Source organism: Phocoena phocoena, chromosome 15 (genome assembly GCF_963924675.1).
Source record: "Phocoena phocoena chromosome 15, mPhoPho1.1, whole genome shotgun sequence".
NCBI lineage: Eukaryota > Metazoa > Chordata > Mammalia > Artiodactyla > Phocoenidae > Phocoena > Phocoena phocoena.
The window spans coordinates 62,388,546-62,416,305 of NC_089233.1; the positions used below are offsets into that span (position 1 = coordinate 62,388,546).

Here is a 27,760-nt window from a genome sequence, read left to right on the forward strand (position 1 = left end):
TTTGATAATATGTGTTGAAGTGGTAACATTTTGGATCTACTGGGTTAAATAAAATTTATTATTAAAATTATTTTCATCTATTTTTTCTTACTTTTAAAAATATGGCTACTAGAAAATTGGTAATTACAAATGTGGCTTGCATTATATTTCTAGTGGATGGTGCAGGGCCAGAAAGTCTCTAAGGTGAACAAGGACTCTGCAGTCAGAAAAACCTAGTTTGAATCAAGCTCAGACATTTCATAGCTGTGTGACTTTGGGCAAGTCACTCTCCTGTTCTGAGCCCCCGTTTTCTTACCTGTGTAATGGAGACTGCCGTGCCTATCAACATAGATACATGGTGAGGATCCAATGAGGAAATGTATGTACAGTGCCTAGCACATAGCAAGCACTCTCTAAATGTAAGCTATCGTTACTGTCATCACGGTAATTTTTCTGGACAGCGCAAGCAACTGGGGCTCATATGCAGCCAGCTGCATGGTACAGATTCCAAAGAAACATTCCACGAAGCACACTCCAAGCGCCCTCCCTTCTGTAGGAAAGGAGCGAGAGGCTCTCTATGATGGTTTTAAAATAGGTCCACACAAAAAAAATGTTTAAATAAATACATAAAATAGGTCCACAAATTCTTTGACATTCCTTTCTTCAAGAGGTGGAGCCTAATTCCCCTCCCCTTGAGCGTGGGCTGGAATTAGTGACTCACTTCTAATGAATAGAATAAAGCAAAAGTGACAGTATGTGACATCCAAGACTGGGTGATAAGAGGCATTGTGGACCCCTCTTGGTCCTCTCTTCTGTGTCACTCACTCTGGGTGAAGCCAACCTCCTTGTCATGAGCACACTCAAGCAGCCCTATAGTTAGGCCCATGTGGTGAGGAACTAGGGCTTCCTGCCAACATCCATAAGTGAAAAATATTGGAAACAGATCCTCTAGCCCCAGTCAAGCCTTCAGATGAGTGCAGCAGACACCTCGACTATATCCTCATGAAAGACCCTGAGGCAAGAACAACCCAGCTTAGCCCCTCTCAAATTCCTAATCCACAGAACTGGAAAAAAAATAAATGTTCACTGCTTTAAGCTGTGAAATTTGGGGGTAATTTGTTATGCAATAGTAGATAACCAATAGATTCTTTTTTGGCCCTGTGGTTAAAGGTCTGCTCTTCTCTAGGGAAAGGGGCTCCAGTCCTGGGTCTGGTCCCTCTTGCAACTACAGGGGCCACTACAGCACCCACAGGCCAAGGTACAAACCACAGACACTGGGCCAGGCTGCCTATGTACTCACAGGCCGTTTATTTATCCGAGACTAAGGATGAGAGAGAGAGGATGAAGAGAAAAACCAGATGCCTCAAGGTGGTAGAGCTGATGGGAGAAATGAACAGAAAGGCTCCTCCTCTTTCTCTTGACACAGACCCCAGGGAACTCCAGCTTCAGATGGGGCCTCTGGGGACAGTTTAGGGGCCCCTGGGAGGCCTGGCAGTTGTCAGCTAGGGTCAAGATCCCCAGAGGGGCAGGTCCCGGGCTCGGAATGGCTTCTGCGTACACAAAATATCTCTCCACAAAAGGCACTGGTGTGGGTGGGGGGAGCAGCAGGGAGGCTACCACATCACTGGCAGGATCCACTGTGTCCTGAGTCTGGGTCCCAGCCTCTCTCAGGGGCTGGGTCTCTGCCTCCTTGTTCCTTTCCTCTCCCTTCCCTCAGCCCAGTGGTAAGCAGGCAATCAGCGGAGGGCCAGGTCAGGCCATGTGGTGGACACCCCCTCTTCAGGGCTAATGCATCTGACGACCTCTAGGCTAAGAGCCCCAGACGGGTGACTTTGGCCGAGAGGAAGGAGTGGATGATGAAGACCATTGTTTTGGGGCATGAATGCAGGTCCAGCTGCTGCAGGGTGGACGGAGAGAAGGGTCAGGAGCCCCATCCAGCCTGGGCCCCCGGACAGCATCACCCCCCAGCCCCTCCACTCACAATCTCTCCTTCAGCGCCCCCGAAGTCCAGGAAAAGGAGACTGGCACCATCGTCGGAGGACATCTGCAGCTTCTCAAAGGGTTGTTGGAGCAGCACAACTTGGGCCGCACCTGGCTCAGCCGCCCACAGTGTGAAGCCTTTGTCAATATGCACAGAGAGGCTGCAGGGACGGCCGTTCCATGTGCAGGCTGTGAGGAGGGTGTGGGCATGGGCACAGCGACACCTCAGAGACCGCAAGCCCTACCTCCAATCCCCACTGGCAGCTCCAAAAGCGGAACTTGAATGCCACTGGAGGTGGGAGGCTCACTGTCAATGCCATTTGTACACCCACCCTGTATAGAGTCACCCACGCTCTGAAATACAGAAGGATGAGCAGGCAGAAAACCTATACCCCACTTCCAGTCCCACTGCCAGCAGCCAAGGTGGAAAGGGGGAGCTTCAACTCTGCTTTGGACAGGAGGCCCACTCCCTATAAATGCATCAGCAGACCCACCAAGCATGGCCTTTGGAGACCTTAGAGGCCTGTAGACTTGCCCAGTTAAATGTGAATTTCAGATAAGCGATGGATCATTTGGACATACTTAGACCAAAACATTATTTGTTGTTTTACCTGAAATTCAAATCTAAGTGAGTGTCCTGTATTTTTTCTGGCAACCCTACTCCAAGTGCCATCTCTCATATCCTCACCAGCAGAGTCACAAAGCCGGCACAAGAAAACCCCTGGGAAAAGAGTCTCACTACCTACCAGGGCACCTGCACATCCAAAACAGAGGGCCCTCAGAGACCCCAAATCCCACTCTCTCTCCCCCTCCTGAAGCACCCTAAAGAAGGAAACTTGAATGCCCCTGGGGATAAGAGGTTTGTTACCAGAAAGGCACTCCCAGATCCACCCAGCCCACCTGTCGACACCTCCTGCACACCCTCAGCAGCCCGGTGACAGCCATCCACCAGCTGGCGGGTCCAGGCAGCCAGCTCCTGCGGTGACTCCACGCTGAACAGGTGAGTGTCCACACCGTGGCGCGTACCCGTGCGCAGGGCAAAAGAGAGCTCTGCATCGTAGGACAAGGAGCCCTTGGAGGGGCCTGAGTGCACCAGCCTGGGGGCAGGGGGCAGAGGGCTAAGCATGAGGCCTCAGGCAGCAGGGAGGTAGTTCTGGACCATGAGGGTGGTTACCTGGGAAGGGACCCTGCGACTCTTTTACCACCTAATGTGGGGACAGGACTTCCAGACAGCCACTGATTGACTCACAGGAGACCATCTCCTGCCACCCGTCCCCTTGCTCCCTCGGCTCCAACCATTCTGGTGTCTTCAGACACGCCAAGCACACTCCTGCCTCAGCACCTCTGCGGTTCCCTCTGCCGAGCACACGCTTCCCTGATTATCTACATTGCTCTCTCCCTCACTTCCTTCAGACCTTTGCTCAAGTGCCATCTCCTCTGAGAAGGCTTCCCTGACCTCTCTGTCTAAAATGGCACCCCTCCCTATCACTCACTAGCCTTACTTTTCTTTATGGTACCAGAAGTTATAATTACTTTTCACTGTTTTGGTTGGCTTTTGTCTTTTTCTCCAGAATATCATCTAGGGTACACATTTTTGTCTAATTGTTCGCCACTATATTCCCAGCAACTAAAACAATGCCTGACATATAGTAGGTGCTCAGTAAACATTTGTGACCTGAATTAATGAATCACTTAATTAGGCAGGCAATTCATGACCTGCTTATCCCTGGTAGGCAGCAGGCTCCTGACACGTACGCCAGAGCCCAGCCCAGAGTGAGGAGACATGGACAACAAGGGCCGAGACCCCGCAGCTTGACTCTCACTTGCTGTGTAACCTTGGGCAGTTCAATGCCCCTCTCCGGGCAGCAGACCCCAGAGTTCTGTCCCTTAGCCCTCTTTGCTCCTCACTCCACATACTTTCTCTCGTAGCTTCATTCCCCCTTGGAGCTGCTTCTGATACCCAATCCCCTACTTTGCAGCCCTAAACTACAGACCCACAAGTCTCCAAGTTTCCTACCCAAGCTCCCTACCTGTCCCTCGCACACTCTGGACTCAACTCAGTGTCTTGCTCTGACCTCCTCCCTTTGCACTCCCACCCCCAGTCCCACTGCTCCCCCAGACACAAGCTCCAAACCTCCCATTCATCCATTCATCCGGACACCTCCCTCACCCTCCCCATCTGGTGAGTACTAAGCCTGGTTGATTTTACCACCCATGTGTTTTCCAATGCAAATGCGGCCTTTCTTCTCCATCTGCTGCCTCCACCCACCTCCACCAGCTCTCCTGCATGAATGCTCCCACCCACCCACCCCAAGCGTATTTTCCAGGTGGCAGCAACATGGATTCTTTTAAAACACAACCCAGGGCTTCCCTGGTGGCGCAGGGGTTGGGAGTCCGCCTGCCGATGCAGGGGACACGGGTCATGCCCCGGTCCGGGAGGATCCCATGTGCCGCGGAGCGGCTGGGCCCGTGAGCCATGGCCGCTGGGCCTGCGCGTCCAGAGCCTGTGCCCCGCAACGGGAGAGACCACAAGGGTGAGAGGCCCGCATACCGCAGAAAAAAAAAAAAAAAACACAACCCAAAGAGCCACCTCACTCCCAGGCTCAAACTCTTCAACTCTGCCCCAGCTCTTAAGATAAGGCTAACATTCCTTAACCAGCCAATAGAGGCTCCGCAAGATCAGGCCCTGCCAACTCCCTGCCTCTCCATTTCCTGCAGAGAGTCTACAAACTGATTATAGCACACTCACAGCTCCATGAACGTGCGAGAGCCCTTCATGCCTCTGTACCGTTGACTATGTTGTTCCCTCTGTGTGAGATGCTTTTCCAGCCTTTCTTAAATAGCAAACTTCTACTCATCTGTCAAAGTCCAGCTCAAATGTCACCTTCTGCCCGAAGACTTCCCCCACCAGGCCAGGTAGAGTTAAGTGGTTCCTACAACTCTGCATCCTAAAGTCTGTTCCTGGGTCAGTGTCCCCCGCCAGGCTGGGGACTCCCTGAGGGCGGAGCCTCTGGGGGCTCTCTGTCTCCTGAACCACACAGCACAAGGTTGGGCAGAGTAGGCATCAATGAATGAGTGACTGGTGGGACCTCATATCCTTCTGTTCCAAGCCCCCATTTTACAGATGAGGAAACCAGGGCCCAGACAAGGCAGAGACTCGCTTCAGGCCACCTGGGGAATAACTCAGGGCAGGATAGGGCTGGAATCCCCAGCTTCTGAGGTCCATCTAGAGCATCGCTCCCCAAGCTCTGGGTGGGACACGCAGTCCTGCCTGTCCGCAGATACCTGGTGGTGATGAGCGGGGCAGTACGGGCCGGCCGGCTCAGGGCCTCACGGGTCTGGGGGAGGCAGCAGTAGAGGAGCAGCTCCTTTTCGGTCAGCAGGGCCAAGGTGGGTGCTCTGCCCCCACTGGGCAGCTGCAGGAGGCAAGGCAGCAGTGAGGAGGGACGGAGAGGGGAGAGGTCAGAGGGCCAGGGAGGGGTGAGGCAGTGAGGGGCAATGGGATTTGGGTCAGCGCCAGGACAAGGGAAGAGTGGGGAGGATAGGTCCCGGGCCCTGCAGGCACCTGCTCAGTCAGCCAGCCGATCTGCTTGATGTCCTGGCTCCCGGCTGTGCTGGTGGCTGACAGCAGCGCCTGCAGCTCGTCCTTGACCCAGGGCATCAGAGCGTTGACCTGGGCTTGGATGGCAGCTGCCCACGACCTGGCGCTAGCCTCATCCTTAGCCCTCAGGAAGAGGGTGTCCCGGCCATCTGCTGAACAGATCTCCAGATACCTGCAGGCACAAATGAGGTGGAGGGGAGGGCCCGTCCACTGGGCTGCAGGTACCCAACCCTGAAATCTGGCCCAGGAAACCCCATCTACCACAAAACCAGAAGAAACCACAGGGGATGTCCATGACAGAATCAGGAGCGACACTCGCTACAGGGCTCCAGCCACAGTTGTTGGAGCCTCATGGGGCTTATCTACCTTATCTCAGGATAAGAGACTATCTCACACACACACACATAGGCATATACACACAAACACACTCAAACATGTGTGACGGGGACCAAAATTATCACTGTGTGAGGATTCATGATTTTGCCCTGTCCTCCTGGTTTCTAAGGAGAAGGACTGTCTTGCTGGGCCATCTCCCAGGTTCTCCTTTGTGGTACAGAACCAAAGTAACGCACTGACGGGGTAGGGGTGTGGACACAGCAACTGAAGAGGCTTGGTAGCCTGAGATGGTCTACATAAAAAGAGGTTGGGGGCAGGGAACTTCCCTAGCAGTCTGATGCTTAGGACTCCATGCTTCCAATGCAGGGGGCACGAGTTCGATCCCTGGCTGGGGAACTAAGATCCGCGATGTGGGAAAAAAAAAAAAAAAAAAAAAGAGCTGGGGAATGGAGAAGGGAAAAGGGCAGGGAGATAAAAAGCCACACAAGTAAGTGTGGGGGAAAGGTTTCAGGGAGGTACAAGAGGAGTTAGTGACAGGGAGAGGACTTTCAAATGTTCTGTGGGGCATTAAAGATTCACTCCCCTTTGGCTTTTCTGTAAACAGTGAAGTGGGTCAGAAACTGGAGAACGGCTCACACACATCCATTCCAATGCCCTCCACCTCTGCCTTCCTCCACTACAGAGCTCCCTTGCAGCTAGCCCTGGCCATCGACCCAGTTCTGACCAATGAGAGAGAGAAGGCTCTGGGGAGGGCGTCCCTTCCCAAATGAAAGGTAAAGCGTTCCCAGCTGTGGTAGTTAGTTTCCAAAGGTGGCCTCCACCAAATTCATCCCTCCCTGTACACACGGTGCACCTCTCTCATCAAGAGGTGAACCTTCTTTCTCCTCTACTTGGCCTTGTGACTTGGTCTGACAAATAAAATGTGGCAGAAGTGCCATTCCGGCATTCCCAAGCCATCATGAAATCCAACTAGCCCGAGGCCACCCACCCTGAGAAGAACAAGCCAGCCACATAGAAAGGTCATACTGAAAGAGGAATGCTTAGCCAGCCTCTAGCTGTTCCAGCCACCCCAGCTGGCACGTGGGTGAAACAGCCATCTTGGACTTCCATGCCCAGCAGATACCACACAGAACAGAACTGGCCGGCTGATCCAGCCCAGATTACAGAATTGTGAAAAATAATAAACTGTTATCTTCTAAGCCACTAAATTTTTGGCTGGCTTGTTATGCAGCAATAGAACAAAATACCAGGAGAAAAGTTCCTTTGTCCTTTGCCTTCTTCCTGTCTGGAATATGGACACATGCTTGGAGATGCAGCCACCATCCTGCTTCCAGGAAGAAGAAAATCCACAATAAAGATGGCAGAAGGGGAATTCCCTGGCAGTCCAGTGGTTAGGACTCCGCACTGTCACTGCCAAGGGCACGGGTTCAATCCCTGGTCGGGGAATTAGAATCCCACAAGCCATGTCGTGCGGGCGAAAAAAAAATTTTTTAAATAAAAATAAAAAAAGGAAGCTGGAAGCCTGATGCCTTGAGGGCATTGTTGAGCAGCAACAGCAGCCTAAACAGCTGACCGCTGGACTTCTTTTTAAACATGTGGAAAAATTAACTCTTCATTTATTAAGCCATTTCATGCTGGGGTTTCTGATACTTGCAGCCCAATGTAATCCTAACACTAAGTAAAAGTTTGAAATATTTTTCATCACATTTTGGTTACCAGATTGTGTTCCTTTGACTGGGATATTGTGCTGATATGGAAACCCAGTTATATTCAAGTTACACATACGTACACAAATCAGGCACATGTACATACATGAGTATACACATACAAATATTAACACAAACACACACAAACACATATGCACAAATCTACACCCCTGCCCATGCAAATGCTCACATATGCCCACAAACGCTTGTATTTAAATGCCATCTACATGTAGACACACATAGAAATATAGGTACACACATGCTTCAGGTGATGTCTGGGATCAGGCTGGGATCCACAATTAACCTAAAGTTCTATGAGTCTCAGGAAGGACTGACACCACCTCACCTTCACCCAACACAAGGCCCCTTTAGTGGAGCACCTGTAAGTGACCTAGTTCTTGCCTCATGGGGGCAGGCTGGGGCTGGGGCAACAAGCAGGGCCAGGAGATACGGATGCTGAACATTAATCAGCCCTTCAGGGCAATGCTAGGCATTGGTCTGGCATTGAACCTCAGCTGTAACTAGGACCCACAGCACAAGCCTTTTATGCCCAAGCCATATACACACCACCCCAATACTGCACACCGCGTTTAATCAACATAGACTGCATTCACCACCATCATCACTCAAGCCCCTGAAGCTTCTGAAGCAGAGAGGGCTACCTGGAAATGAGGCAAGCTCCATTCCTTCCAGGTTGTGTGATCTCGGGCAGGTTACTTTCTCTGTCCTCATCTACAAAATGGGGGTGAAATAATAGGACTTTGCCTGTAGGGTTGCTGTGACAGTTAAGTTGTGCGTGATAAACACTCAGTAATGTTGGCTGGTATCAATCTTATCATCGGTGTTAAAGGCTGCGCAGATGTGAGGAATGGCAACTTTCCACGGCCCTGACACAAACGTTACCAGACATCTCAGAACCTCAGCAGAGTTAGAAGAGACTTGAGGGGATCACTGAGTCCGATATCCTTGTTTCACAAAGGGGAATCTAAAGGTTAGTGAGGAAAAGGGACTAGTTCAAGGAGAACCAAGACTGGAATCCAGGGCTCCTTGGCAGACCAAGTTCCTCCTCAGATGTGAACTGCCCAGAGGGAGAAGAGAGAAGCAAAGCACACTATCATCCCTATAACTTCACCCTTGCATCCATTCAGCAAACATTTCTTAAGCACCTGCTACGTCTGTGCATCGTGCTTGTCACTCTGCAACACAAGGGAATCTTTCCTTTGGCCCCACTACCTAACACGAGGGCATGTCTGTCTGAGTTGCCCCCTACGCCAGGCTTACCTGGTCTCCGGGTCAGTGGGGGTGCACCTCCTCGAGACATATGCCATCTTCAAGGACATGTGTTTGGCATCATGGAGGTCCCGGGGTGGGAGGCCAGGGGAGGAAGGCTGCCGCTGAAGGGGTGAGGCAGGAGGCGAGTCCCAGCCAACCGAGGTCCCACTGGCAGAGTTCTTGAAATATGGTGAGACCTCTTTCATGTACTTGACTGGTTAGGGGAGAGGTCAGCAGTTACCACTGTGACATGGGCTCCCACGTAGCACACATCACAATTGTCACTAATTCATTAAAAGTTTAATTTATGTCCACTATCACTATCCTCCTCTAGGCTAAAGTCTCGGACAGGGAAGCATGGTAGAAAATTCTGGATGCATGCCACCATCCATTCTCTCACTTTTCCCTTGGTTTATAGACACATGGCCACTTGGAAGAAAGACGACATTTCCCAGCCTCCTTTGCAGCTAGGTGTGGCCACATAACTAAGTTCTAACCACTTAAGTTTAAGGGTTTAGAGCTTCAGGACGGCTGCTTAAAGGGAATGGGCAACAGCTGCAGCAAGGCAGTGAGAGAGCACTGGGAGACAGAAGATGTGATTGCTCTGCCGCTGTCCCATTGTTTGCCTCTATCTCTTCAGTCTTCTCATCTGCAAAAAGGAGGGGCTGCATGAGATAGTCCTATGATGGAGGCTGCTAATTTTCCTCCAAGATAGTCATAAACTTCCATCTTAAGACTTCATTTTCTAGGTTCCCTTGCAGCTATAAGTGCCCATTTGACCAAGTCTGGCCAATAGGATGACAGCAGAAGAGATGTGCACAGCTACCAAGTTCTGCCAATTAAAGAAAGGGGCACGCCCTGGTCTGGGAAGATCCTACATGCCGCGGAGCAACTAAGCCCGTGTGCCACAACTACTGAGCCCATGTGCTGCAACTACTGAAGCCCACACGCCTAGAGCCCGTGCTCCGCAACAAGAGAAGCCACCGCAATGAGAAGCCCATGCTCCCCAACGAAGAGTAGCCCCTGCTCGCCACAACTAGAGAAAGCCTGCGCGAAGCAGCAAAGAACCAGTGCAGCCAAAAATAAATAAATAAATAAATAAATTTAAAAGAAAAAAGAAAGGGGCACGCCCTTCCTTTCCCTGTCTTTTCCCTTGACAGGTTGAGCTGGCTAGAACACTGACTGCTGGGGCACCATCTTGACCAGGAGAACATGAGCCACACTCTAAAAGGCTGACTAACAAACAGAAATAAATGGATGCTGAGACTTTGGACTGCCATGTCAGGCTTGAACTGTTACATAAGAAAGCAAGGAGCCTCTATTATATATAAGCCATAGTATTTTATGGGGATCTGGTTACAGCAGCACAACTTGTACCCTAACCAATATGATGTCTAGAGGCCCTCTTAGCTCTGACCAGTCATCACTGAGTGAGTATAGTGGACTCCTTCTAGAATAGCATTGTCCAACAGAGACAATGATTTCTATGATTATGAAAACGTTCTCTGTATACACTGTCCAACACAGTAGCCACTAGCCACATGTAGCTATTGCGTACTTGAAATGTGGCTGGTACAAAATTCAGAGGAACTGAACTTTTTATTCAGTTCCTCTGCCCAAATGACCCATAAAGTCATGTTCTGATATGTGATCCTGCTCTCCTGGCTATGCTAGCTGGACCAGGGGTCAACCCCTTACCCACACTAGGTTACCCAAATTGAGACTGTTGAGAGATCCTACACTAATGTCTTGAGCACACTTGAAAGCTATAGGGGCAACCACCTTCTGCAGTGAGGACAGAGAAGAGAGAGCTAATTTGTAGGGAGAGAAAATCAGTGGAGATGCATGTTGAGAGACAGAGGGAAAGCCCTGCCAGGCATCTGCTAATGTTCTGGTTTCTGATACTCCTCATTTAGAAAGTCAGACTGCCATTCCAACAGGAGTTATGATATTTGCAACCGAAAGAGTCTTGATTGGGGCCTGGATTCCATGCCTTTTGACAAAAGGAAGATGTCAGTAACAAAGGGCAGCTAGAAGTGAAAGGCAACATGATGACAGGGTTGATCCGAGAAGAGCTTGGTGGGAGAAGAGTTTCAGAGACAAGTCAGTTTTCTTGAGCACCTAATATGTGCCAGGTGTTGGACTGGCTCTAGGTAGGACTGGGATGGTAAACATGTGACACTTGAGCTACCACTTGTTTATCCCTTGCTCAAGGAAGCCATCACAAATCAATCATAGTGTTCTATGGCAGCCATAACCAATCAATCAAAGCTAACTGATAATAAAACATTTTGGCATTCTTATTCTATCAGTTAGTTGAGTTTGGCTGCAAATAATAGAATATATGATAACAGTGCCTTAAGCAATAAAGATATTTATGATTTCATGTAACAAGAAGTCTAGAGGAAGGCAATTTCACGATTGGTTCAGCGGCTCAATGACATTGGATCCTGGATAGGCCTCTCTGCCATTGGATCTCTGCCATTCTCTGGCCTTCCCCTCATGACCACAGGCTGGTTGCAACAGGCTCAAGCTAATCATTCCTTACATGACAAAACCCAAAGCAAGAAGGGAGGAGGCAGGCAGAAAAAGGGCCGTCTCCTCACATCTCCCTCCTATCAGAGAGGTAAATATTTCCATGAAGCCTTATATCTCATTGGCCTGACTGGGCTGCATGCCAACTTCTAGCAAATCATTAGTAAGAGTGAATAGTCACGATTTATTTAGACCAATCACAATTCAGCCTCTAGGGCTAAGCATATTCCCACCCAATTAAAGCTCTGGTAGCATGGAAGAAGGGGAAATGGTTGGAAGACAGACAACCAGTAGTGTCTGCCACACCTGTCCCAGCATCTGGACTGTGCCCAATTCTGATGAGCAGCAGTCTCCTATCTCTAAAAATGAGCTGCTAGAAGGACAGTGTGTACATCAAAGTGGTTAAAAGTCTTGCCCGAGCACTGGTCTCTCTTCTCCCAGCCAGGCTGTCCCCTCTGCTGCCCTACTGAATAGTACCTATGCCCGCTAGCCCTTGGGCAGCCTCTCTTCCTCTCCTCTCAGCCACCTCTACTCCCATGGCCATCTGGCTTGCTAGCCATCTGATGTCTGCAGTCAAGGCCCAGTCAGTATGCTCTGCCTGTGAGCGGACAGACCAGGAACGGGTGGGGAAGCAGTTCTTGGCCCAGCTCCCTGGAAGAACCACATAAGAAGCTATTTCTGTTGCAGGAGACTGACCCTGAGGCTCAGATAGGATCCAAGGCAAACAGGGGTGACAGTGAGAGGGAGTTACAAGCCCTATTGGGGTTGGAAGAGAAGTTACATTGAAAACAAGAGCAGATTTTTCTGAGAGAGCTAAGCCTAGGTCTGAAGATTGGGAACTAAGACTAAAAATGACACATCCTCACCATTACAGCAATGACTTACCCCAGGATTATGCCTCAAGGGGCAATAGAGGTGGGACACATCACAGCCTACCTGACAGCCAAACCATTCCCCTACTTTTTTTTTTCCTTGCTAACAGAACCCAGAGCCCAAAAGGCTGGGCTTCTCCCCAGCCCAGGGGGAAAATCTTGACTGGTCAAAGCAAATCATGATCATTCCATCCCTCTTGCTCGTGATTAGCTTAGAAAGGAACAGATGATACAATTCTGTCCAATGAGCTGTGAGGGAAAATATACTCCCTTCCCTTCCTCTTTAGCCTTTAGAAGTTGCTGGGAGGGGGGGAGTTGGTCCTAAACCGATGATAGTCACTTTGACCCCAGGATTGGGGTCCACACACTGAGGATGGTGAATCCTTAAATTAATCCACCCTGGAGTCATGCTGACTTTATGTATTCTGGAAGAAAACGTATTTTCTTCAATGTTTAAACCTCTTTGAATTGGGTTCCTGTTACTTGCAGACAAAAGCATCCTAACTAATACAGCACCCACCCATTCCCCCGACTCTGACTCAGGCTGCAACTGATATATCTCCCTACTATAATTAACTACGTCCCTCCCCTGCTCAAAGCCATGCTCTGGCTCCCTGCACTCTTCACCCAACTGCAAGGCTCTCCAGGACCTGAGTCCTGCCTACCTTGCTGACTTTACCTCCTGCCACATCCCCAGTCTCGCCTCTAATCCAATTATACTGACCTCCTCAGAGCTCTCAGAAGCTGTAGGAGCTTCCAAATGCCTTTAAAAATGCAGTTCTCCCTGCACAGAATGCCCTTAGCACATGGTTTGGAGACAGGCACTCTAGGATTTGAATTCCAGCTCTGTCTAGCTATGTGATCATGGACGAGGTAATTCACCTCTCTGGCCCTCAATCTGCATAATGATGTGTACCTCAGAGAGACGTTATAATTAAATAAGATGATATAAAACATATGACACAGGTTCCGCCCACACTTAGAACTCTGCTGTGATTTTGTGTGTTGGGGCTGTCTCTCGCACCAAACTGGGAGCTCCTAGAAGACAGAAACCGGGCTTGATTCGAACCCAGAGTCAGTGCTCTGTGAATGGAGAAATGAACGCCAGGGCAGGACAGGTTCGTTCAGCAGGCGGGAGAAGGTGCCACAGCCCAGAAGGTCCTGACTCAGCTCACACATCGCCTCTCTAGGAAACCTTCCCAGATACCCGCTCTGGAACCTCCACGCCCACCACCTCCACAGTCCCCTAGACCCCACTTCCCTATGTGTCCATGTGGGAGTCCGTGTTCTCCTCCAGGCTGGGAGCACTGTGAAGGCAGGGACCCTGACTGACTCGTCTCTGTACCCCCCAGAATCCAGCAGGGATCTCCGATGCTACGTGCTCAGCAAATGAATATTTGTCACCTTTGAAGCCAGAGAAACTACCAGAGGCCCTGCTCACCCAGGCCATCCCAGAAGTGGGTCCTCCTTCTCCTCTCCCACAGGAACATGCTATAGATGGACAGCATACCAGCTGGTGTCTGAAACACGGCTTGTATTTCACCAACCAAACAGCCTGTCCCAGAGTGGGGGTGGGGTGCTGGGGCCCCCAGAGTGTGGCCATAAATAGCCCAGCTCTGAGGCCTCCTCCCTGCTCTGATTTCTGCCTGAGTCACCCAGCCAGGCAGGGCGGGGCTGCCCAAAGGCAGTGTCCTAGAGAGCTGAGGGCAGGACCATGACCCTGTGGCCAGCATTCTTGAGACCCCAAGGATAGACCCAACTGGTGTCCACACCCTCCCCAGCCAAACCTCTGGCCCAGGAGCCTGGTAAAGCAGATACGTGGGCCCTTCCTCCTCAGGAAAGTTGAAACAGACACAGGACACCCTGCCCCTTCCAGAGGCCCCGACTGCCAGCTCTGCCAAGGAGAGAAGCCAGCCCTGACCCCAAGGAGCCAGGAATAGATTCCACTAGAAATGCAAGGAACAGAGGCAAGGCAGGACCATTTGCCTGGCCCAGGACAATTGGGAGGGAACATATGTGTTGCAGAGAGAAGGGGATACATCTGTTCTGGCTCAACACAGTATCCCCAGTACTCATCCCAGTGCTCAATAAATGTTTATGACTGAATGTCTTGGCTTTGAGTCTTGGCTAAAGCCTGTCCCCTAAGCTCAAGCTGTTCCTTGTCTGTTCAGCGGGTGCTCATTTACTTGCCCCTGCCTGAAATTACATGATCTATCCATTTGCTTACTAGTCTACAGCCTCTCTCCTCTAACCAAAATGTCAGTTCCATGAAGGCAGGGACATGTTTCCTTGCTTTTTAGGGTATCTCCAGCATCAATAATAGTACCTGACATATACCAGGTATTCAGTAAATAAGAAATGTGTTAAATAAATGAATATTGACAAGCCTGGGGCTTCTCAGGATGGAGACAACATTGAATTGGGCTCTAGAGTGAGGCAGGCTTGGGTTTAACTTCCTTGCTCTGTGACCATGGACAAGTGACTTGACTTCTGTGAGCCTCTACATCTTCATCTTTATAATGGGAGTAAAATATATCTATCTCCTAACATACTGAGATTCAATACTTGTAAAGCACTTTGTCCTGCCTGGCATAGAATAGGTCTTCAATAAATAGCAGTGTGGTTATTATTTCTGCTACTATTCTTAGTATGACAGTATAAGGGGATGAGCACAGGATGTCATGACAGACAGACAGACAAAGATTTCAATCCAGGCCCTGACGCTTACTCTCCGGCCTTGGCAAGTCCCACAGTCTCTCTGAGTCTCAGTTTGCTTGCCTATATAATTGGCACTGATACGCCAGCTTTCTGAGTAAGGCATCGTGAGGATTCAAGTCCAAGCTGCCCACCTGCCCACCCAGGATGCTGAGGAGAGGACTTGGCATTCCAACGGGCTCTGGATGATCTTTGAGGTCCTGCTGGTCCAGCAAGGCTGGACTATACATAGTTCCCAGCCACTGGCAGGCCTTGCAGCAGAGCTGCCTGGATTGCCACACTCTGGGGCATAAAATCTGACCTTCCACACCCTTGTACAGTATAGGGGGCACCATCTATCAAGATCCTAAAGGCACAAGAACACTTTGAACTTGCAATACGCTTTGCAGGAATCCCCTTCAGATAAAGGTTCACAGGTGCATAGAGGGGTCATGGCATCATTGTCTATGGCACAAGAGACCAGGAGCAACTTGAATCCCATGAATAGGGGTTGCTAAATACAAGAAGTGAGCTCAGGACTTCCCTGGTGGTCCAGTGGTTGAAAATCTGCCTTCCATGCAGGGCATGCGGGTTCAATCCCTGCTGGGGGAACTAAGATCTCACATGCCGTGGGGAAACTAAGCCCACGCGCCATCTCACAACTAGAGAGAAGCCCGTGAGCTGCAACAAAAGATCCTGCATGCCAACGAAGATCCTGTGTGCTGCAACTAAGACCCAGTACAGCCAAATAAATTATTTTTATTTTTAAAAGTTGAGTTTCTGGCAGACCACTCAGTCCTGTTCACGGCTACATCCCCAGTGCCTTACATCGAGTCTTCGCATAGAGCAAGGGTTCAATAAATATTTGTGAGATGAATGTCTGAATCCCAATAATGGGATATTATGCAACCATTTAAGAGAATGAGGACTTCCCTGGTGGCACAGTGGTTAAGTAAGAATCCGCCTGCCAATGCATGGGACACGGGTTCGAGCCCTGGTCCAGGAAGATCCCATATGCCACAGAGCAACTAAGTCTGTGCACCACAACTACTGAGCCTGCACTCTAGAGCCCACGAGCCACAACTACTGAGGCTGCGTGCTGCAATTACTGAAGCCCACGCACCTAGAGCCCATGCTCCGCAACAAGAGAAGCCACCACAATGAGAAGCCCGCGTACTGCAACGAAGAGTAGCCCCCGCTAGCCGCAACTAGAGAAAGTCCGCACGCAGCAACAAAGACCCAAACACAGCCAAAAATAAATAAATAAATTTATTTTAAAAAATAATAATAATAAAGAGAATGAAACAGAGCTACATGTGCTGAGTTGGAAAGAGGTCCTCAACTTGTTCAATGATAAAAACAAATATGGAAACCTTTCTCTGGAAGTGTGTGAAAATATTAGCCATGGGTATGAGAAGATAATTGCTTTACACTCTCCTGTTTGTTTTTTTAATTAAGGATATATTACTTTTCACATTTTTTTAAACTCTATTTTTCAAAAATATACCATCAGGGTCTGGGGAAGGGGCGGCAGGTGCCATGTTGGGCCACAAAGGTGGCAAGAAGCCCCTGAAGGCAATTCAAGCAGAAACAGAAGAAGGAGCAGAAGAAACTTGAGGAGCTAAAAGCGAAGCCCTGGGGAAATTCCACCTGACCACAGGTGGAATTAAGAATTAAGAATTAAGAAATTAAGATTAAGAAATTAAGAAATTAATTAAGAAATTAAGAATTAAGAAATCTGGTAGGGACTTGCCTGGTGGTCAGTGATAAAGACTCCACCTTACAATGCAGAGGACACGGGTTCAATCCCTGGTCAGGGAACTAAGATCCCACATGCCGCGGGGCAACTAAGCCTGTGCGTCACAACTACTGAGCTCGCACAGAGAGCTGCAAACTACAGAGCCCACGTGCCCTGGAGCCCACGCACCACAACTAGAGAGAAGCCCGCGTGCCACAACAAAGGATCCCACATGCCTCAACGAAGATCCCGCATGCTGCAACTAAGACCCGATGCAGCCAAAAATAAAATTAAATAAATAAATAAGTAATAAATAAATCTGCAAAAAAAGGAAATCTGGCAAAAAGTAATCTACCCCTTGTGTCTGAGGCAATGATGATCATTAATTCCATTCCTGTTTAAACATCTGGATTCTCTGCCATAACATCTGTTGCTACCTATAGCTAGAATGAAGTGTTGTCTTGGAACATACTGTACATTTAAGAATAAACTTTTGTTAAAAACAAAAAAAAGGGCTTCCCTGGTGGTGCAGTGGTTGAGAGTCCGCCTGCTGATGCAGGGGACGCGGGTTCGTGCCCCAGTCCGGGAGGATCCCACATGCCGCGGAGCAGCTGCACCCGTGAGCCATGGCCGCTGAGCCTGCGCGTCCGGAGCCTGTGCTCCACAACGGGAGAGGCCACAACAGTGAGAGGCCCGTGTACCACAAAAAAAAAAAAAAAAAAATCCGCCTGCCAAGAGCAGGGGACAGGGGTTCGAACCCTGGTCGGGGAAGATACCACATGCCGCGGACCAACTAAGCCCCTGCGCCACAATTACTGAAGCCTGCGTGCCTGGAGCCCGTGCTCCACAAGAGAAACCACCGCAATGAGAAACCCGTGCACTGCAACGAAGAGCAGCCCCCACTCGCCGCAACTAGAGAAAGCCCACATGCAACAAGGAAGACCCAACGCAGCCAAAAAATAAATTAATAATAAATAAATTAATTAATTTTTTAAAAAAATTTAAGAATATGGGTTTTGACATCTGACAGATCTGACCTCAAATTCCATCTCTGCCCCTGTGTGACCTCGGGCAAAAGCTTCACCTCTCTGAGTTTCAGTGTTCTCACCTGTAGAATGGAATGAATAATGGACCTTGAATCATAAGGGTAGTTTTGAGGATGCAACAAGAAAGCACATGGAAGGCACCTAGCACAGTATCCAGCACACTGTAGGTGCTCATTAAACAGCAGACATACCATCACTATCATTAACATTCTTATCATTATCATTATAATTTCCACCACCACCACCAGCAGCCAAGCTCACATAGCTAATCAAGGCCAAAACCTGCCTCCAGAGCCCCACAAGCATTTTAATCAAAGATCCAGGGAACAGGCCAGGACTGAATTAAGCCAAGTTTTGTCTGTGGGGACTCACATGGCCCCAAGCCGTATGGGTGTGCAGCCAAATTAATGTTTTCTTGAGAACAATGATTAGAACAACAGGTCTTTGCAGCCATGGGAGGACTGGACGGGGGCTCCATTCATGCCTCTGTTCCCAGGACACAGGTCCCTCAGGCAACTCTCAGGCACAGCATCACTCGGCTAAGCTACATGGAGTGGCCTCAAATTAGCTGCATCCATTAATAACATCCCACTTTTGACAGTGGTGATGTATTAAGCCAAATTTCAGGCAGGACACTTGGCAGTGTCCATCTCCCAGGCAATGAGCTGACAGGGGGCTGGCCTTGGAGTTCTGAGGACTCACAGTGGAAACTCTCAGGGGTCAGTCAAGCCCAGCTTGAGCCTTAAGCCCCATCTTAAACATTTAGGAAAGTGAACTGCATTTGAGGAGGTTAAAGGCAAAGTAGAAACGGTCAGGGATGTCCCCTAGGTGATCATTCCCCCCAAACTCACCAACATCTAATGTGTGCTGGGCTTGGTGCCAGGCTTGGGGCTCTGAGGCAAACTACACATGACTCCTGCCTGCAGAGACCTTCAGGTTTACTGGAGAAAACAAAAATGCTGCTGCTGATGTGATGACGACAAAGGTTGACATTTATCAAACGCTTACTGTGTGGAATTGTGCCATAAACCTCAAATGCATTGTCTCATCCTTATAAATAGCAAATAAAATAAATGAGTGCCTACTTATGCACACTGGTCCCAGCATGTTACATGCATTATTTTTTTATGTTGCAAACAACTATGAGAGGTAGGTATTATCCAAGGCAGAGTCAATAGTGGCCTCTGCAATCAGACAGACCTAGTTTTGAATTCTGAGTCAGCCAATTTATTAGTTGTATGTCTTGCAGAAAGTTATTTATTCTTAACAAATCTTGGTGACTTTGTCTGTAAAACAGGGATTATAGCAATTCCTACTATTCTCTGTGTCTTTTATGTACATACTACTCTATGCCTGTATCTTTTTTTTTTAATAAATGTATTTATTTTTGGCTGCGTTGGGTCTTCGTTGCTGTGCGTGGGCTTTCTCTAGTTGCGTTGCTGTGCGTGGGCTTCTCATTGCGGTGGCTTCTCCTGTTGTGGAGCACCGGCTCCAGGAGTGCGGGCTCAGTAGTTGTGGCTCACGGGCTTAGTTGCTCTGTGGCATGTGGGATCTTCCCAGACCAGGGCTCGAACCTGTGTCCCCTGCACTGGCATGCAGATTCTTAACCACTGCACCACCAGGGAAGTCCCATGCCTGTATCTTTTAAAAGCCTGATCTTTGTGTGGGGTGAACCTTCTCTACTTTGTACAAAGTACTAAAATTGGCTTTATTCATTTTTGTCCTTTAGTATTATTTTTTAATGCATCACAGGCTCCCTGTTACCTGTGTCTTGTCAGCCTCACTGCAGGTGGAGGGAGGGGAGGCATTTGGCTGTCCCTCCCTTTTCCCCCAGGCCTGATCTCCAAGGGCCCAGGCTGGCCCTGCTTCCAGATCCTTGCACACAATGGGCCTCTCTAAGCAGCAGACAGAGGCGTGTTGGCTGTCAGCTTGGGCCCAGACTCTGGTCACAAATACATCGCTATAGCTGAGAATAGGCTCAAGACACTTGTGCAAACTCCTGCCCTCAGAGAGGAAAAGGTCTAGAAGGCAGGCTGGGGTTGCTGATACCCAGCTGAGCCCCTGACTTAGGCCAGGGAAGTAGGGTTCTGGCTGGCAACAGCAGTTTGCTAGTGACATCTTTTCTTCTAGGATGTTCTCAGGAAGCTCTGTACCCAACAAGCCCCAGACCTCAGGAAAGATGCCCAGCTGCCCTGCCAAGTTCACATCCAAAGGACAGGCCATGGGCCCTTGGAGGTGGTCTTAGAAGTGGGATGAGGCCAGGGAAGTTCTGAACAATGTGACCAGTGATTGGGTGCTTGGGAGGATCCTAAGCCCAGAGAGGCTTCCAGGAGCTCTGGCTCCAGACTGGCGCAGCTGCCCAGTCTCCACAAACTCCCCCAAATCTCAAGGACCAGTCACAACCCAGCATCCTAGATCCCTCATGTCCTCCAGGCTTTTCAGATCACCCATGCGATTCAAAGAGTCTTGATGCCAGTGCTCGCCCCCACTGGGTGGAATTACCTCCTACAAGCCTGCTGGAGAGCAGCTCAGACAGAGACTTCAACTAAGAAAAAGCTGGGAAAAAACTAACATGAAGGCTACAACCTCGAGACTCCTCTTTTTTTTCAAACCTGCTTGGGTCAAACCACCACCATCGCCCTCCTGTTCGTGGCCCCAGCCTCTTTGTTGCCATTCTGCATCTACAGTTGCCTCCCTCCAAACCAGGTTGATGCTGTAAAGCCCAGAGCTGACCATGTGAGCCTCTGCTGAAAACCCTTTAACCGCTCTGTTTCCCTCCAAATTCCTTTAGTCTGGCACTCAAGGCCCTGCAGAATCTGTCAGTCTGAATAGCCCTCTCTTTCTCCACTCCCTTCCTCACCCCTAGGCTCAGATAAAGCTGAATTACTTCCCAGGCAACTCCCCAGGTAAGTCAAGTCATTTCACCCCTTCGTGGTTTTGCTCACACAGCTCCCCTTCCCGGAATGCCCTTTCGCCACCCCATACCCACATCTGCTTATCGTTCATAAAGTGCCAGCATCCCCTCCTCCAGGAAGTCTTTCCTGACCACCTGCCTCCTCCAATCCCTGCGCAGACCCCATCTAAACACCTGTGACAGGATGGTGATCTGGTAGGTTTGCTCAGCTATCTGCCCCACGAGACTGAGAGTCCCTTTGAAACCACTGAGTAGAGCAGTACAAAGGGAGGAGGAGAGAAAAAGAAAGCAGGAGAGGGCTGTCATCCAAAAGGGAGGAAAAATACCAGAAGATTATAAACAACTTTATGCTGAGAAATTTGACAAGTTAGATGAAATGGACAAATTCCTTGCAAGACATAAACTACCAAGAAAAGAGAAAAAACAGATCATCTAAATTGCCTTATTAAAGACATTAAAATCGGGAATTCCCTGGCGGTCCAGTGGTTAGGACTCCGCACTTTCACTGCAGGGGTCCAGGGTTCGATCCCTGGTAGGGGAACTAAGATCCCACATGCTGCGCAGTGTGGCAAAACAAAAAAACAAAAAAACCTTTCTGTAAAGGTAGCTTCCCTGGAGAATGCTACCAAACATTTAAGGAGGAAATAATACAAATTCTATATAAATGCTACGGGACAGGAGGGGAGTCACTAACATTTATAGAGTGCCTACCTTGTGCCAAATCCTATGCTGGGCAAGAGGCAGGCCAGGCTCCATCCAGCAGCCTGGGGCAGCGTTTGCCAAGGAAAGCTCTTGGCCTATGAAAGTCTTAGAGAACATAAGTGCTGGAAATCCTCAGTCCTGGGATGTTACACATGGTATTTCTCTTCCCTACTCTATGTGCAACAGACATTGCTAATCAATTCCAGCTCCTTTCTGCTGAGTCCAGATAAGACCTCCCAATCTTTCCAAATATGGAACTCTCAGTAGCCACCAAGGAAGCTAACACTCAAAATGAAAGCTGTTGGTCATCTCTGATCTAGCTTAACCCCAACAGATATGAAAACTGAGCCCCAGAGAAGACGAGGGTCTTGCCTAAGGCCAGATTAATTACAGAGCAGACAGGATTTTAGACGCTGATTTTTAAATAGTTTGTGTGGAGAAGGCAGTGTTCATATTTTGTCTCCCCCACTCACTGGTGGGCTCCTTCAGGAAGGGCCGGGTCTGCTTTAGCTTCTGACCCAATGCTCTGCAAATCAGGTACATAGTAGGTTTCTGGAAATGCTTCTTGGCTTTAGTGAGGAAGGAATGGAGTAAATGAGGTAGAAAGCTTGGGTATTAGCCCCGAAACCAGGAGATGCTTCAAACGTCTAACACTCAGAGATGCTACCCTCTCAGAATGATCCACACTGAGAAGGCAGATAGAGACATTCTTTACCTAAAGATGAGGAGGTGAAGGGGACCTTGGCGTGGATCAGAAATGTGTCTACAGTAGAAATTATACCATCCATGGACTAAACTTTCAAACAGCAGAGACTAAAAGAGCTTTTCAAGTCAACCAAAATATGACATTTTGATGAATTTCAACTGTTTAAACTGCATTACTGGCTATAAATATCAGAGTGATGAGGCATATGGGAGGGAAAGTCTCCTATATCCATATCATTAATGTGTGATCTTGTTATTTAATTTTGCTGTTAAAATATGATTGATATACTTAAGCTTTTAGGGACCAATACTGCAGAGTCAGCTTTCAGTATATATTTTTAAAATGCAACAGTAGCATTTAAATAGACACACAGTACATTTAAATAGATAATAAAATGTAAAAATAAAATAAAACAAAACAATAGAGAATTTAGGTCAAGAATGCCAAAGATCACCCAGGGATCCAGAGCCTGTTTGTCTCTGTGGCCTCTTGGAGACCTCTTTGGGGACACAAAGGCAACCTATCAGGATCTGGGCCTGGGGCTCAGCTCCGCAGCTTCACCAGCCATGGCATTCTCCATCAGCCCCCGCCACCTCCGTGTGCCTGTTCTGGGCCAGGAGCCAAAGACACATTCTTCAGGCCCCCATGGCTTCTGGAACTGAGAGAGTGGAGTTTTTTTTGGGGTTTGGTTTTTGGGTTTTTTTAACATCTTTATTGGAGTATAATTGCTTTACAATGTTGTGTTACTTTCTGCTGTATAACAGTGAATCAGCTATATGTATACATATATCCCCATATCCCCTCCCTCTTGCATCTCCCTCCTACCCTCCCTATCCCACAGAGTGGAGTTTGATGAAAGGGCTGAGCAGAGCAGAAACCTCCTGACAGAGCTGGCAAAAGGCAGAAGTGGGACCACCCCAGCAAGAGACTGTAACAACCTATGGGAAACTGAGGCCCGGAGAAAGCCAAGGTCTCATCTAAGACCACACAGTGACGGGATAGTGGAGGGGAGACACCAAGTCCCCCCCGCCCAAAAATAATACTCCTCTCTGAGCCTAGCTGGAAGTATTTGATGTCCTGCTACATAAAGGCCAAGTCCCCTCCCAAAGCAAGATGGGTCTCAGGGTTTTAGGAGAACTCAGAGTTGAGAGCTCCCCTGGCTCCTCAGGAAAGAATCTTAGCCGCCCCTTTGCCAGTCCCCGCCCTTCTCTTCCCCTGAGTCACTCACTGGGTGGCAGATCCTGCCTGCCATGGACCTTTTGTCCTACTTCCACAGCCCAGTAAGGCAGAAGTTACATCCCTGCCCTACAGATGAGGAAAGTAAGGCTCAGGGGAATGAGGTGACTCGTCCAAGGCCACAGAGCTAGGGAGTGGGAGAGAGGAAATGAAAGCCAGGTCAGCCTGGCTCTGGGCCAGCTCTGCTGCCACTGCCCTTGCTGTCTCAACGCGGATCCCCAAGTTCTGTTTCTGTTTTCAACCCTGCCCACCTCCCAGCCCATACTGCATGAGGCCTGGGGAAGGTAGGGAAGAACTGAACACCCCTGGGTTCCCCAATACTTACCCTCAAGCACCACTTCTTTGCCTGTCTTCTTTAGGACTTGCACCGCCTCATCATGGGTGGCAGAGGAAAGGTCTTCCCCATTCACGGACAGGATGGCATCCCCTACAAAGAGGGCCTCCGTCTGGTCGGCTGCCAGGCCCTTGAAGATCTTGGAAATGAGAATAGGCATCTTGTTCTCTCGGCCCCCTGCACAAGCACGGAAAGAGGAAGAAACTGAGGCAGACACTCCAACACTTGCGAGTCACATCGAGGCAAAATTATTTCTGAAGGTCTCTCACCATGTCCAAACCAGTGCTGGGAAATGGGGAGTGGAGAGTAAAGAGAATCTCAGAAAAGAGCCTTAGAATTTAGGACACTAATAACTCTTGCAAGTCATTTTCTAGATTTATAATATTATAATGGATCTTTTGGTTAAATGCTTTGGGTGTTCACCAGTGTTTGAGTAACTTACAAGGTGCTTCAGAAACTTTTTTCTTATTTTATTTTGGATTTTAAGCAATTTTCCCATAATGGGGGAACCCACTGATAGCCTCTAATCAAGAATAAAGATAGAGGGCTTCCCTGGTGGTGCAGTGGTTGACAGTCCGCCTGCCAAGGCAGGGGACACGGGTTCATGCCCGGTCCGGGAAGATCCCACATGCTGCGGAGCGGCTGGACCTGTGAGCCATGGTCACTGAGCCTGCGTGTCCGGAGCCTGTGCTCCGCAATGGGAGAGGCCACAACAGTGAGAGGCCTGCGTACCGCAAAAAAAAAAAAAAAAAAAAAAAAAAGATAGAAGTCAGCTATTGCTATGGCCACGAAGGATCTCTTTAGCAATCAGAAAGCTTTACAACCTAGGATCCAGGCTAGAAACCAAGGCCTTAGATTCTAGAGATTTCAAAGGCCTATCTGGGGACTTCCCTGGTGGTGCAGTGGTTAAGAATCTGCCTGCCAATGCAACGGACATGAGTTTGAGCCCTGGTCCGGGAAGATCCCACATGCCACAGAGTAACTAAGCCCGCGTGTCACAACTACTTAGCCTGCAAGCCACAACTACTGAGCCCACACGCCACAACTACTGAACACCTAGAGCCCGTGCTCCACAACAAGAGAAGCCACGGCAATGAGAAGCCCACGCACCACAACAAGGAGTAGCCCCTGCTCACCACAACTAGAGGAAGCCCATGCACAGCAACAAAGACCCAACGCAGCCAAAAAAAAAACTAATACATTTTACCACATGGCTTTATTTCTAAATTCTTGAATGTCCTTTTAAAATCAGAAACAGTAATAACAGTAATAACACCATGCTAAATGCTTTCAATCTTGTCTCGCTGCATCTCCACAACACCCCAGTCACACAGGCATGCTCAGATTCCTACTGGGAAAATTGAAGTGTGGAGAGAAGCCCCTTGCCCAAGGTCACCCAGCTGGTTAGCGGCAAAGCCAGTATTTGAACCTAGGTCTCCTGGCTCCAGAACCAACACTCTTAACTCTATGGTAGACTGCAAGGCCCTCAGGTATCACACTAGTGCTCCATCCTCAAAGATGAGGAACAAGTGGCCCAGGTCATAATTCCAATGTCACCCAACAAACTGGTGGCAGAAGTAGGACTGGAATGCCTCTCCAGACCCCCACACAGGCCCAACAGTTTGTTCATTGCACCACACAGAGTGTGAGACCTAGGAAAGGAAGGAGTTTCTATTTATATCTATCTGCCCTCTTCTGCCTGAAATTAGGGACTTCAGTTCAGTTTGAATCCATGATTATTCTTGGATGCCTGGGCTGGGCTGGACCCTAAAGGAAAGGTCAATGTCGCAACAGGAGCCCAGTCTCCATACATGAAGAACTGAATGGAGCTGGTATTCCCCTGACACCTCTAAAAAGTACCCCTACTCCCACCTGGAAGTATGACGCTAGGAGGTAACTTTATGTGACCTTGGAAAGTCCCCCTCCTCTCCAAGACTCAGTTTGTCCATCTGCAAAATGGAACTCTGTATGAACTCTAAGTTCCTTCCTGTTTTAACACATTGAGTGTACAATTTCTGGATTGATCTGTTGCCCTATCCCATGCCGGAGTTTGAAGGCAAAACTGGTGCCCACTCCCTGGCTTTCCCATTTTCCCTTTTTAGATCCCTTTGGTTGGCTGCATGGAAGTTTGCCCTTCCAAGGGGAAGAACCGACTCCTCTGGACACTCTCTAGGGGCCTCATAACTGAGGTTCAAATCCCAGCTCTGTCGCTCACTGACTGTGTGATCCTGGGAAAACCATTTTACTTTTCTGCGTCTCAGTTTCTTCACCTACTAAAAGGATTATGCTTCCTACCTTTTAGTACTTGTTGCCAGGATGAAGTGGGTCCTGAGCCTAGAGTACTGGGCACAGCACTTGGCACACAGTGGTAGCCAAGTCACCATCATCCCCACCCCTTCAGGAAGGAATGGTGAACCCAACAGCTGGGGTGTGCAGTTTTTTTAGCACGAGGTTAGTTACTTTGGGAGTCTCTCGTGACCTCTATTCTTCCTCTCATCTAACAGCCATAATTCTCCAGGCACCTACTATGTGTTGGCAGGGTGAGTACTTTGGACTCCTGTTTTCATAGAAACATCCCAATTCTACCATTACCCTCATTATATAGTTGAGGAAACTGAGGTCCAGAGATGGGAAATGACTTGTCTAAGTTCACACAGCTGATTCTCGACTTCAGTCTGGGTTGCCCCCTAAAGAAAGCTGTCAGTACTGGGGGCTGAGAGCCCATCTCAATCCTTCGGAAGGTGGAAATGGTCAGATCAGGAAACTCAAACCCAGCTGTTAGGGCTCTTCACCTAGGTCCACAGCCTTTCTAGGTCCTCAGATTTCTAGGTCCTTTCTGGCCCCCTGTCTGTGAGCCCAGCCCAGCTTGCGCCTCCAGCTAGTCTCCAATCTCCCCACCAGCCATGCTTCCTACTCCAGGCCTTACTCCTCCCTCCCACCTCGGTTTTGTCTTGAAGACTTCCCCTCCCTGCCCTAGTAGCACCCCAGGCCTCAGTCTCCTTTCTCCATCCTTTGCTCTCCTGGGGTCCCTGTTGTTCTTGATCGCCATGCAACCCTAGACTAGGCAACCAGTCTCAGATCTCTTTGCCTCCACACAGAACTCCCCACTCACGTGGGGAGTGTCCTTGGTGAGTCCCCAACGCCCTCCACACCTGTGCCTCCTGACTGAGACCTCAAAGCCCTCTCCGACCTTGATGCTCCTGGTGCTCTCGGTTCCCTCTGTCCTCTCAGACGCCCTTACCCCCAGACAGAAGCCATCCAACTCCATGTCCTCAATACGCTGCCAGCCCCCGCGACCTCTGCGCCCTCGGCGGTCCCACAGACACCACGACCCGTGCCCTCGGTGGCCCCGCGCCCACCTTTAATGCTGATACCCAGCCCGCCGGCGTCGGCCTTGCGCACCGTCACGCGGCGCCGCTGGAGCAGCAGCGCCTCCGGCAGCGGCGGGGACTTGGCGCCCGGTTCGGCGGCGCCGTTCAGCTGCGTGGGCTCCGGCTCGCGCTGGGCACCGGGCTCCGGGCCGGGCTCGCCATCGGCGGGGCTCACGGTCAGCGCGTCCTCCTCTAGACTGAGCAGCACCCGCTGCCACCGGTCGCCTCCAGCCCCCGAGCCCGCCCCGGCGCGCAGTTCCAGCAGCCCAGTGCGCGGGGCACGCCTGCCTGACGCCATCTTCGCCTCCGAGCCCCCGGGCCGCCGCGCTCGCCCTGCCCCGCAGTGCCCGGCCCGCTCCAACCCACCGCCTAGGGCGGAGGGCAGGCGGAGCCCGGCTGGGCCAGCTGCCACCCTACCACTGGTCTCTGGGGGTGGAGCCTCGAGGGGCGGGGCTATCTGTGGGTGTGGCGTGGCCACAGTCAAGCTAGAGAGGTGCAGGGGCGGGGTCCAAGAGCCGAAGGATTTGCTGTGGGACTACACGGGGGTGGGGTCATAAGGGTGTCCGGGCGGGGCCACGAGTTAAAGCAGCCAGCGGGTGAAGTGGGATGGAGAGGGCCATTAGGGGGCGGAACTTCGTGTCAGCGGCTGGACCCTAAGACCCTGTGGAGGAGACTGCACCCGGCATGGCCGTGGAGGGCCGGCGCCGTAGCTCGCCCACTTGGGAGCACAAGAAAAAG

The 27,760-nt window shown here is 49.9% G+C and overlaps 1 protein-coding gene across 2 annotated transcripts; it reads right to left on the reverse strand.

Moving 5' to 3' along the window:
* Positions 1-1,605: 1,605 nt before the first annotated feature.
* On the reverse strand, positions 1,606-27,320 carry SNTA1 (syntrophin alpha 1). Of its 2 annotated transcripts, none has more exons than XM_065892529.1 (8): positions 27,011-27,320; positions 23,643-23,828; positions 8,884-9,088; positions 5,525-5,732; positions 5,245-5,375; positions 2,860-3,056; positions 1,961-2,148; positions 1,606-1,876 (listed from the first exon to the last, which is right to left on the reverse strand). In XM_065892529.1, exons 1-8 carry the CDS (start codon positions 27,318-27,320, stop codon positions 1,784-1,786), a joined length of 1,518 nt encoding a protein of 505 aa, XP_065748601.1. In that variant the 3' UTR covers positions 1,606-1,783. The 2 variants fall into 2 exon arrangements, with proteins under 2 accessions (XP_065748601.1, XP_065748602.1); XM_065892530.1 differs by having other exon boundaries at positions 1,784-1,873.
* Between the last annotated feature and the right edge of the window lie 440 nt (positions 27,321-27,760).